The 13,107-nt window shown below is 41.4% G+C and overlaps 1 protein-coding gene across 1 annotated transcript in view; it reads left to right on the forward strand.

Moving 5' to 3' along the window:
* Positions 1 to 301: 301 nt before the first annotated feature.
* The window catches only part of LOC139424236 (B-cell receptor CD22-like), a 58,435-nt gene continuing 45,629 nt past the window's right edge, over positions 302 to 13,107 (forward strand). Inside the window, exons 1-5 of the mRNA XM_071175914.1 lie at positions 302 to 356; positions 608 to 937; positions 1,400 to 1,603; positions 1,873 to 2,000; positions 2,878 to 2,958. Coding sequence (XP_071032015.1) covers positions 302 to 356; positions 608 to 937; positions 1,400 to 1,603; positions 1,873 to 2,000; positions 2,878 to 2,958 — 798 coding nt within the window. The remainder of the gene's footprint in view (positions 357 to 607; positions 938 to 1,399; positions 1,604 to 1,872; positions 2,001 to 2,877; positions 2,959 to 13,107) is intronic.

The raw sequence follows: 13,107 nt of genomic DNA on the forward strand, positions 1-13,107 counted from the left end.
CACAGAATGAGCAGCAGTACTGGAGGGATCCCTGACAGCTAGAAGCCTTTATAAACCTTGAATCCACTACAAGTTTGCATTTCCAGGAAGCAGGAAAATTCTCTACAACAAAAGTGTGATCAAATTAAGATCCACGTCTGTAACACAATACAGTACACAATATGAGCTTGGTTCATTTTCAGTGATGAGGCCCTGTACCCCATTTACAGCTTATACTTCATTGTATCAGGTGGAGTTATTCACCAGCTACAGAGTGAGTTGTTGTTTATGTTTCTAAGACTGCAGGGTGGGAGATGCAACAATGTCCTTGAGAACAGCAGAAAGTGTGTTGGTGGTCTTTCTCTGGTCTGTCGCAGGTATGGTCTCATTCTTATCTTTTAGTTGCTCTGGTTAATTAACAGACATTTCGAAAAAGGTTAAGAATCATGATGTTATTCTGGTGTGTTCTGTTAGGCGTCTCCACTTCACTTAAATCGTTTTCTGTGGTTTCCATTCACACTCAACTCAGCAACTATAGCAACATAGTGGAGACAAACCCTACAGTCAGTGTGAACCAATAGATAGTGTCCTAATTCTGATACCATTGTGTTGTGGGACTGTGTTTCAGTGGTACTGGGTCAGGATGGCTGGAGTGTGACATACTCCACTCAGAGTATCTGTGCCTTGAAGGGGTCATCAGTGGATCTGTTCTGCTTTTACACATATCCCAGTGGTACAGTCACAACAACCTTCTGGTTCACTAAAATTATAAATCTGAGAGACAACCCAGACTACAAAGGTCGTGTGACGTACCGTAGTGATAGGATGAATGTCCACACCCTGAAAATCACAGACCTGAGGGAGAGGGACTCAGCTGAGTACAAGTTCAGATTTATAACAGATCAGACTGGAGAGAAATATACTGGTGATCCTGGAGTCACTGTCTGTTACAGGTACAGTGATATTATATATAGTGTTGATCTGTTTAATCACTCTGTCTGTTACAGGTACAGTGATATTATATATAGTGTGATCTGTTTAATCACTCTGTCTGTTACAGGTACAGTGATATTATATATATAGTGTGATCTGTTTAATCACTCTGTCTGTTACAGGTACAGTGATATTATATATAGTGTTGATCTATTTAATCACTCTGTCTGTTACAGGTACAGTGATATTATATATAGTGTTGATCTGTTTAATCACTCTGTCTGTTACAGGTACAGTGATATTATATATAGTGTTGATCTGTTTAATTGGTTCTGGAAAATTGTCTTGATTTGTATTGAAATAATATAAATGTGAAAGTATGCATTTAATAGGAATGTCTGAATTGATGATTTGAGAACGTCCACTCCTGCCTCATTTGAACTAGACAACAGGTCATTGATGGTTTTAATGTTGTTATCTACTCCAGACCTGCAGGTGAAGGTGACCACTACATGGTGGTTAATGACACTGACCTGTAGCACCACCTGTACTCTGACTGGTAACCCCACCTACATCTGGTACAGGAACAGTACGATTGTACAAGGAGCCTCCTCCCCCTCATACTCATTGTACTTTAAAACGGAAGACAGCTTCTACTGTGCTGTAAAAGGCATCAATTCTCCTGCAGTGTGTGAGTATGACTGATACATGTTTCAAAGACTTCCAAAATCATCCAATCATTAGTTAGTGTTGCAGTGGAACAGAACAAGTTCCATGATTGTACTCATCTCATTACTGTAGTAACTACAAGTACTTCACAAACACTGTATTGTTACATTAATGTCTAAGTTTTACATATTTATATTAATATTTCATTTATTTTAATCATAAATCCAAGTTCCATGATGCTCCTCATGTAAAGCTCTATGTATGAACAATGTGTTACATATTGTCCACCAGACGGCCCAAAGAACACCTCAGTGTCAGTCAGTCCCTCTGGTGAAATAGTGGAGGGCAGTTCAGTGACTCTGACCTGCAGCAGTGATGCCAACCCACCTGTGGACAAATACACCTGGTACAAGAAGAACGTAACCTCACCAAAAGCATCAGGACAGAGTTACAGCATCACTAACATCCTCTCTGAGGACAGAGGAGAATATTACTGTGAGGCCCAGAATACAATAGGATCTAAGATCTCTACAGCTCAGATGATCATTGTAACAGGTAAAGTTACATCTTCAATACTTCAATACAGAACTACATGGTTCATTCTAATGTTAATACTTTTAATATGGATTTTTATAATTAAACATTGAGTGTACAAAACATTAAGAACACCTGTTCTTTCCATGACATAGACAGACTGACCAGGTGAATCCTGGTGAAGCTTTGATCCCCCTTTGATGTCACTTGTTAGGAAGGTGTTCCTAATGTTTGGTATAGTGTCTGATTATAGTATAAATGTCCTTTGTTAGTGTATATTCATTGTCAGTTCATAGGAACACCATTAAAGTCCTGTATTACCATGTACTCATGTCATCCATATTTTATTATAGGGAAACAAACATCAGTTTTGACTGCAGCTGTAGGAATCATAATTGTTGTTCTGGTTCTCATCCTCTGTCTCTCTGGCTTCATGTGGTTCAGGTGACAGAATTTTTCAAATGTTTTATAAATTCCCCTTAGCACTCTGATTTGTTGTGAATGCATTAATATATTCATTTATTCATGTGCAAAACTGTATTAGTAACATATAAACTTCCACTAGTGGTCACTAGAGAGCAGAATTCACTCTGTCCCACTTTACAGGAGATCCACAGCAGGAAGTGATGCCATAACAGGGATACAGGTGACTATATCAGTTACACCTCCACCTCCACACCTGGTGACATTAATTTACTATGTCATGACGGGTCTCTCTCATACTATTTTCACTCTTATCGTGACAACTCTCTCTCTCCACAGAGTGTTCATCCTGATCCTAACAGTGACACGTACACAGCTCTGAACATGAAGACCAGGTCACCAGAGTATGACACCCTGGCAGTAAGTGTGTTTAATGTGTGTGTGTGTCTATAAAAATGTCACGGAGTGGTGTGTAATGTGCTCATTCAGTGTCTTATTTCAGAATGTGAGGGACTCCCCCACTGTCACAATCCCTCATATAGATGCTGATGCCTCCGATTATGAGAACTGAAGAGAACTACAACCCGGCCTGAAGAGAACCACCACAGAACCTGGACTAAAGAGAAACACCACATAACCTTGAGTGAAGAAAACCAACACAGAACCTTGAGTGAAGAGAACCACTACAGAACCTGGACTGAAGAGAACCACAACATAACCTGGACTGAAGAGAACCACCACAGAATCTGGACTGAAGAGAACCACAACAGAACCTGGACTGAAGAGAACCACCAAAGAACATGACTGAAGAGAACCACCACAGAACCTGGACTGAAGAGAACCACCATAGAAACTGGACTGAAGAAAACCACCACAGAACCTGGACTGAAGAGAACCACCATAGAAACTGGACTGAAGAGAACCACCACAGAACCTGGACTGAAGAGAACCACCACAGAACCTGGACTGAAGAGAACCACCACAGAACCTGGACTGAAGAGAACCACCACAGAACCTGGACTGAAGAGAACCACCACAGAACCTGGACTGAAGAGAACCACCACAGAACCTGGACTGAAGAGCAACAGCATCAAACCAAAGCTAGGCCTCATAATGCTATTCTCTTACTATCATTATGCTTTATAATCTAGAAGGTTTGAGACAATGACCTTTAACTTCTGAGTGAATGCTGGAATTTAGATTGTTATCCTAATGATAAATACAGTATGTATATAGATGATAAATACAGTTTGTATATAGATGATAAATGGGATAGATTATGCTTCTGCTCTTTTTCTATAAGATTTTGCCATTTCCAGATTTGATTACATTCCATGTAGAAATATGTTGAACTATTCATTAGCTCTGCTCCTTCAGGTGTTTAGTAAGCCCACCGCATGCTAGGTAATGCTAGTATTAACAGCCCATCCAACACAGCAGAAACTATAGTAAGACCACCACATGCTAGGTAATGCTAGTATCAACATCCCATCCAACACAGCTGAAACTACAGTAAGACCACCACATGCTAGATAATGCTAGTATCAACATCCCATCCAACAAAGCTGAAACTATAGTAAGCCCACCGCATGCTAGGTAATGCTAGTATCAACATCCCATCAAACACAGCTGAAACTATAGTAAGCCCACCGCATGCTAGGTAATGCTAGTATCAACATCCCATCCAACACAGCTGAAACTACAGTAAGACCACCACATGCTAGGTAATGCTAGTATCAACATCCCATCCAACACAGCTGAAACTATAGTTAGACCACCACATGCTAGGTAATGCTAGTATCAACATCCCATCCAACACAGCTGAAACTATAGTAAGATCACCACATGCTAGGTAATGCTAGTATCAACATCCCATCCAACACAGCTGAAACTATAGTAAGATCACCACATGCTAGGTAATGCTAGCACCAACATCCCATCCAACACAGCTGAAACTACAGTAAGACCACCACATGCTAGGTAATGGTAGTATCAACATCCCATCCAACACAGCTGAAACTACAGTAAGACCACCACATGTTAGGTAATGCTAATATTAACAGCCCATCCAACACAGCTGAAATTATAGCTAGCCTTGATTAGTAATCACAGTGTCAGCTTCCCCACTAAGGTCCAATGTGATAACTTGAAATCTGAGGAAGAAAGTCAGGTTTAAGAAGTAGTATGGCATTTTAAATGATGCCGTACATCAATGAACATATGCTTAATGATAAAAAGATCCAGTAATGCTTGACTGCTGAACAGCGCATATAGCGGCCAACAGCATTTGGGCCAGCACGATGGTGGTAGATATGACCCACTCTCACTAAAACTACTGTAGCAGAGTGAGTCTCTTTAGGGTATAAGATGCCTGCATACTCACTATGTACAAGCATACATGATAACATGCGTAAATGTATTACTAGCAGAAGATTAATAAGAATGAACAACAGTAGCTAATACATGATGACTAGAATGAAGTGATCGCTACAGTAGCATACAATATAAAGATGGACCGACAGAGAGGACTAACTATGTAAAGATGGACCGACAGGGAGGACTAACTATGTAAAGATGGACCGACAGGGAGGACTAACTATGTAAAGATGGACCGACAGGGAGGACTAACTATGTAAAGATGGACCGACAGGGAGGACTAACTATGTAAAGATGGACCGACAGGGAGGACTAACTATGTAAAGATGGACCGACAGGGAGGACTAACTATGTAAAGATGGACCGACAGGGAGGACTAACTATGTAAAGATGGACCGACAGGGAGGACTAACTATGTAAAGATGGACCGACAGGGAGGACTAACTATGTAAAGATGGACCGACAGGGAGGACTAACTATGTAAAGATGGACCGACAGGGAGGACTAACTATGTAAAGATGGACCGACAGAGAGGACTAACTATGTAAAGATGGACCGACAGGGAGGACTAACTATGTAAAGATGGACCGACAGGGAGGACTAACTATGTAAAGATGGACCGACAGGGAGGACTAACTATGTAAAGATGGACCGACAGGGAGGACTAACTATGTAAAGATGGACCGACAGGGAGGACTAACTATGTAAAGAAGGACCGACAGGGAGGACTAACTATGTAAAGATGGACCGACAGGGAGGACTAACTATGTAAAGATGGACCGACAGGGAGGACTAACTATGTAAAGATGGACCGACAGGGAGGACTAACTATGTAAAGATGGACCGACAGGGAGGACTAACTATGTAAAGATGGACCGACAGGGAGGACTACCTATGTAAAGATGGACCGACAGGGAGGACAACCTATGTAACGATGGACCGACAGGGAGGACTAACTATGTAAAGATGGACCGACAGGGAGGACTAACTATGTAAAGATGGACCGACAGGGAGGACTACCTATGTAAAGATGGACCGACAGGGAGGACTAACTATGTAAAGATGGACCGACAGGGAGGACTAACTATGTAAAGATGGACCGACAGGGAGGACTAACTATGTAAAGATGGACCGACAGGGAGGACTAACTATGTAAAGATGGACCGACAGGGAAGACTAACTATGTAAAGATGGACCGACAGGGAGGACTACCTATGTAAAGATGGACCGACAGGGAGGACTACCTATGTAAAGATGGACCGACAGGGAGGACTAACTATGTAAAGATGGACCGACAGGGAGGACTAACTATGTAAAGATGGACCGACAGGGAGGACTACCTATGTAAAGATGGACCGACAGGGAGGACTAACTATGTAAAGATGGACCGACAGGGAGGACTAACTATGTAAAGATGGACCGACAGGGAGGACTAACTATGTAAAGATGGACCGACAGGGAGGACTAACTATGTAAAGATGGACCGACAGGGAGGACTAACTATGTAAAGATGGACCGACAGGGAGGACTAACTATGTAAAGATGGACCGACAGAGAGGACTAACTATGTAAAGATGGACCGACAGGGAGGACTAACTATGTAAAGATGGACCGACAGGGAGGACTAACTATGTAAAGATGGACCGACAGGGAGGACTAACTATGTAAAATACAGAACAGGATTAGAACATGGCTAATACATCAGAGCCTAAACCTACTGTTGTAGATAAGGATGAAGTAAATATTAGATTGACACAAATTATACCATCAAATGGAAACTAATAATGTGACTCATGCAACAGTATCGAATTGTATTTGTCACATGTGCGGAATACAACAGGTGTAGATCTTACAGGGAAATGCTTACTTACAAGCCCCTTAACCAACTATGCTTTCAGAAGTTATGAAAAATATAAGTTACGAAAAAATAAGTGTTAAGTAAAAAATAGAGGATATATAAAGGGAAAGGGGATACCTTGTCAGTTGTACAACTGAATGCATTCAACTGAAATGTGTCTTCTGCATTTAACCCAACCCCTCTACAGGGGGTATCGTACAGAGCCAATTTGGGGGACACTGGGTAGTTGAGGTAATATGTACATGTAGGTACGGTTAAAGTGACTATGCATAGATAATAAACAGAGTGTTGCAGCAGCGTTTTGGTCTCCCTTTGATTAGCTGTTCAGGAGTCTTGGCTTGGGGGTAGAAGCTGTTCAGAAGCCTTTTGGACCTAGACTTGGCGGTCCGGGACCTCTTGCCGTGTGGTAGCAAAGAGAACAGCCTATGACTGGGGTAGCTGGAGTCTGACAATTTTTATGGCCTTCCTCTGACACTGTCAGGTTAGAGGTTAAAGCTTGGCCCCAGTGATGTACTGGGCCATACAGGCCTTTTGGTCGGAGGACGATCAGTCGCCATAACAGTCGGTGATGCAACCAGTCAGTCAGTATGCACTAATGCAGCCTTTCTTAAAGTTGGGTCACGGACCTGTTAATGGTGGGTCGCGACGTCTCAGTGTAAATATATCATTATTTCATGAATTACTGGAATTGATTTGGCCAAGTGCATCTGCGCTCTCTGTTCAGTGCGCTTTCTGCTTAAGCAGCGTCTCTGCTCAGTTTGGCAGCTGCACCAGTGTGAGAGGGAGATGCCTGTGTGCATCAGAGTTGTGTACCGGATCTCTTTTTCTGCACTTTTCTTGAAGATCACTCGGCTACACACGATGCAGTGCTGTCGTTCAGATTGTTGGCATTTTATAACAGGTTGGCCCCAGTGATAAGCAGTAATAAGGGAGTACTAACTAACTCATAGTGGTAGATGTGAGTTTCTCTTTCAATCCCCTGGCCTTGTACACAGCTAATAGCTAACATTCGCCAAAACAAGCTAGCTACTGAGAGTGCAACCCTAGTAACAGTACAGATGAAAATGAAAAATGATCAGGCCTACTTTACATCTTACTGTAGAAATTATTGTTGAAAACTAGTCTAGGTTGGAACTGTTGCTGTTAAAATACAATAATAATTGTTATTCTGGAATTAACTGATTGAAGCAAGATACTTTTTGAGGCAAACACACTCACAGTTCTGGGTTGCTCATCTACAGTAGGAAGCGGTCTCCTGCCTGACTGAAAAAGCAGTAGATGTTCTGGTCCAGTTTGGCACCACATACCTATGTGAGTCAGGGTTCTCAACTCTGACACTTAAAAACATGTACAGAAACAGTTTCAAGGCTGAGCTTGACCTCAGTGTTGCACTGTCAAAAACAGAGCCCAGAATAGACCTGCTCTCATTAGGACTGTGTGGGGGTTTTCTGGTCTACAGATGTGATCAATCACTTTATTCCAGGTCAGAATAAAAACATATGTATTTTATTTGTTTTGACCTTTATTTAACCAGGCAAGTCAGTTAAGAACAAATTCTTATTTTCAATGACGGCCTAGTGGGTTAACTGCCTGTTCAGGGGCAGAACGACAGATTTTTAAATTGTCAGCTCTGGGATTTGAACTTGCCCCGTTTAACAGCAACAGTTCCAACCTTGACTTTCAACAAGCATTTGTACAGTAAGATGTACAGTAGGCCTGATCATTTTTCATCTGTACTGTTACTTAGGGTTGCACTATCAAAAAGCCTGTGTGTGTGTGTAACGGATGTGAAACGGCTAGCTTAGTTAGCGGTGCGCGCTAAATAGCGTTTGAATCGGTGACGTCACTTGCTCTGTGGAGCGATGGGTAACGATGCTTCGAGGGTGACTGTTGTTGATGTGTGCAGAGCGTCCCTGGTTCGAGCCCGGGTATGGGCGAGGGGACGGTTTAAAGTTATACTGTTACATTGATGCTGTTGACCCGGATCACTGGTTGCTGCGGAAAAGGAGGAAGGTCAAAAGGGGGGTGAGTGTAACGGATGTGAAACGGCTAGCTTAGTTAGCGGTGCGCGCTAAATAGCGTTTCAATCAGTGACGTCACTTGCTCTGAGACCTTGACGTAGTAGTTCCCCTTGCCCTGCAAGGGCCACGGCTTTTGTGGAGTGATGGGTAACGACGTTTCGTGGGTGACTGTTGTTGATGTGTGCAGAGGGTCCCTGCTTCGCACGAGGGGACGTTATACTGTTACATGTGTTCTGTTATTCATCTGTGTGATGTGATCAATCCTTTTATTCTAATTCAGAATTAAAATGATTTATTGTATTTTCCAGCCTAGACAGATATGTGTTTTCAATGGGGGAAAATAAACATTAATAGATATTTAATGTCATTGTTATTTGTTTTTGTCTATATTGCGTTTGTTTTAGGCACAAGGCCAATGAAATGTACTGATATTTATGTATAGTTGCATATTTTCCTAAGTTTGGGTCCCAGGAAAACACAGAATGTTGCATTCGGGTCCCAGGCTGAAAAGGTTTAAGAACCCCTGCACCAATGAGCTAGCAGACGCTCTGAGCAAATCAGAGTAGAAGTGCAGCAAAAGTGTAACTATACAAATGCACTAGTCCAGACCAGTTTGCAAGTTCATTTGAAGGCTTCTAGTTTAAACTGTGTAAGAGAATAGGGTTCCAAGAATAATAACCAGAAATATTTTGGACAACATTTGAATAGTGACTGTCGGCGAAAGTCACACCGACTAATGTGACCGGGATGACCTGTAAAATGTAAGCTATAGCTGATCGTGTGCATTGATTTCAGCGGTTTCGTGAGCTGACGACATGTTGTACTAAACTAGTTAACGTCCACAGACTGAAATACTACTGAATCACTGTGATAAACAGTATCTCCTGCTCATGATCTGAAAACATTGCTTCTCACTCACTGTATAGCAACACATAGCCTGTATGCTAGTCTAGCACAGGCTTCTTCCTCCTTGTATGGATGAAGGACTATTCTCTATGATGGTTCACGGAGCGCACTGACTCAGCTCGAAAGCTGGTATTGGGAACAAACAAGTAGGTTATATGATTGACTACTCCTGAGGCTAATTCTACTTAGCTAATTCTACATGTCGCCGGCTATTAACTGAAAACAGAGCAGTAACATGGTTGATCCTCACAATCAATCACATCACCGCAGCAGCCAAACATTGCAACATGAGCATATTGAACGATGCTGGTGAGGTTTAAACACAGCTAGCGAGCACTTACAAAGAAAACATATCAGAAATCAGCAGCATAGTGAGAAACAGCTAGTTACAGCAGCAGTCAATGGAGAAAAAGAAGCCAGCGCTTAGTAGCAGCAAGCGGCAGAAGGATGTAAGGATGTAAGAGCAGACCAGGTCAATAAGGAAGTCGTTAATGATACTAGCCTCTAATTGGTTCCATTCTCAGTTGAGGCGGGCCCTCGGGTTTCCTTTCTGAACTTGCTCCGCTTAATAAATAGCCTACTTTTCTTGTGTACTTATCTGTTTTTGATCTTTTTCTATGGGATTTAGCCAATTCCAGATTTTTTATAATAGATAAAGTATTGGCTTGTTTTAGTGAAACAAAATTAATAATATTGATAAGAGCTTTTAAATAATTGTAGCTCTGGAGTTTCTCCTGATTTGTTTTAATACGTTTTACTTTGTAATGGTGTCAGATGTTATTGGGCAATTTATATTTTATATTATGTTATACCATATTGTTCAGTGTCATAATATTGCTTGTTTTATTATCAAATTATTAATTATTACCTATTTTAGATACATTACATTTTTCAGTTTTTTTTACATTGAATACAGTACAAGTATCATGTTGTAAATAAGCTCAAAGTTAGACAATCAATAGACAACAAATAAATCAATTATGTTTCTTGTATTTCTGTCTATTGTACACATGATGGAGCCATTGAGCAACATAATGCATGAGTGGCTAGCCTATAGGCCAGCCAGGGATACTCCATTACTGTCAGGAGATAAACTGTAATAGATCAACAATCAGCACTGTTCATCAACAAACACACACACAAACATGCACGCACACACGCACGCACACACTGAGTTGGAACTTGCCAGACCAGAGAGGGAGAGACAGGAAACCATGGCAACCCTGACAACCCTGAACACCACGTAACGTCCGGATATGACAGATTAAGAAAGAAGAGAAGGAATAATGAATTTGAAGATTGAGGAAGGGGCGGAGGGACCGTGTAGCTACCTGAAAAGGGAACAGGAACCTTGGAGAGAATGGGGCTGTTGGGAGGGTGTCACCACTTTTGTAGTCCTCTGACACACAGCACAGACAGCACACTGGACACACAGTAGGAGTAAGTGTCAATCAAAGTGAAGAGGAGTGCTCCTCTGATTTCCTTCCCCCGCCCCCTCGGCTTGAGCTGTGAAACATGTTTTATTATTGATGTTAGATGATGGAGATGATTCATTAGAATCTTGAGGGGGTTGTTGCCCAGGCCAACGCCTTTACAACAACAATGTTGTAGACACTAAAGGGGGTCAGGGCAGGGTCTTTGATGCAGCTGATGAGGAGTGTACATTAAATGGGTTAGTAGAATAGAATGAATAGAATGACATCATGGAACTGACCAAATGTAAATGGAACTTTGACCTGTTCCATGTAGAACTCAGAGGGACAAGACAACACATTCTAAGATATTATAAACATTCCATATAGAATAGTCAACATATTGTTAACATGGTTCTGTATTTATATAAAAGTGGAAATGGGGGACATTTTGTCCATTATAGAAATGTAGGACCCATTTTAATACGGTAACTTCCCTTTTCTGATGTGCTGGTCTGGTCTTCATGCATGTTAATGTCTTAAAGAGGAAGGAGAGGACAGTTGTCATCTACTTTAAATATGTATCAACCACAGAACTGACACTTACTAGCAGTTCCCACTCACTACCAGTAAGTTGATTCACTGTACAAGACCTCTCCCCTTCACTTCACCCTGTAAGTACAGTTGACAATATCTGGAAAAATAGTTTTTGGTTATTTGTTTTTAGTCATAAGTCATATACTTGAGGGTAATGTATCATTTTACTTGTTATGTTTTGAGCTGTGTTTTGGTTGTTACATCAGGGTCTGTATTCATAAAGTGTCTCAGTGTAGGAGTGTTGATATACATAGTGATGAGATGATTAATCGGGGTAAAATAGACAAGCAAACAAACATTGTAACATTGTGTGTGTGACTTCTGTTTATCCTCACAGCTTGGGGATAGGAGCTATAATTGAAACCGGGCGTCAGTCTTTAGGCTGCTATACAGCTTGACGGACCGTAGATGATTGAACATTTATCCTCCTGTATTTGGGGTTCTGAGAATAAAACAGCTTCAGAACATTCAGAAATATGTGTTTACAGTTCTACAGATCTGTTCAATACGCTGTTGATGTTTATAATGATGGTGATGATGATGGTGATGATGATGATGACTTTATTGTATCCATTAGATAAATCGTTTTTGCATCATACATCATGTCATCTTAAATAGACAGACATGCAACACGTCACACACATTACATACATAGTGCTATAGACTTACAGACAGACAGTATTCACATAGACAACCATATAGCACAATACAACACAACACAACATGAGCCTGGTTCATTTTCAGTAATGAGGCCCTGTACCCCATTTATAGTTTATACTTCAATGTATCAGGTGGAGTTATTCACCAGCTATAGAGTGAGTTGTTGTTTATGTTTCTAAGACTGCAGGGTGGGAGATGCAACAATGGTCTTGAGAACAGCAGGTGGTCGTCTTTCTCTGGTGGTCTTTCTCTGGTCTGTAGCAGGTACGGTCTCATTCTTATCTTTTAGTTGCCCAGTTCGTCAAACTACAGATATTTCTAAAAGCATAACCATTTTTATGTTCTACTGTCGACACATTTGGCGTCTCCACTCCATTTTAAACAGTTGTCTTTCTCACCTCACTGAGTGAATCTTATCTGTGGTTTCCATCACACTCAACCAAAGAGTATCTATGTCTCAACTCAGCAACTATGGAACAAAGTGTTAGTGTGAGTCACAAGACCTTGAACTTAATGTAACGTCCTTGTGATGTCTAACTGTGTTTCAGTGGTACTGAGTCAGAATGTCTGGAGTGTTACATACACCACTCAGAGTATCTGTACCTTGAAGGGGTCAACAGTGGATCTGTCCTGCTCTTACACATATCCCAGTGGTTATACAGTCACAACAACCCTCTGGTTCATCAAAAAGCAACACGTGGTGACATCTGCATCTTGCTGTTTGTGGTTTTAGTCTGGG

The sequence above is a fragment of the Oncorhynchus clarkii genome, chromosome 13 (assembly GCF_045791955.1).
Source record: "Oncorhynchus clarkii lewisi isolate Uvic-CL-2024 chromosome 13, UVic_Ocla_1.0, whole genome shotgun sequence".
NCBI classification, from domain to species: Eukaryota; Metazoa; Chordata; class Actinopteri; order Salmoniformes; family Salmonidae; genus Oncorhynchus; species Oncorhynchus clarkii.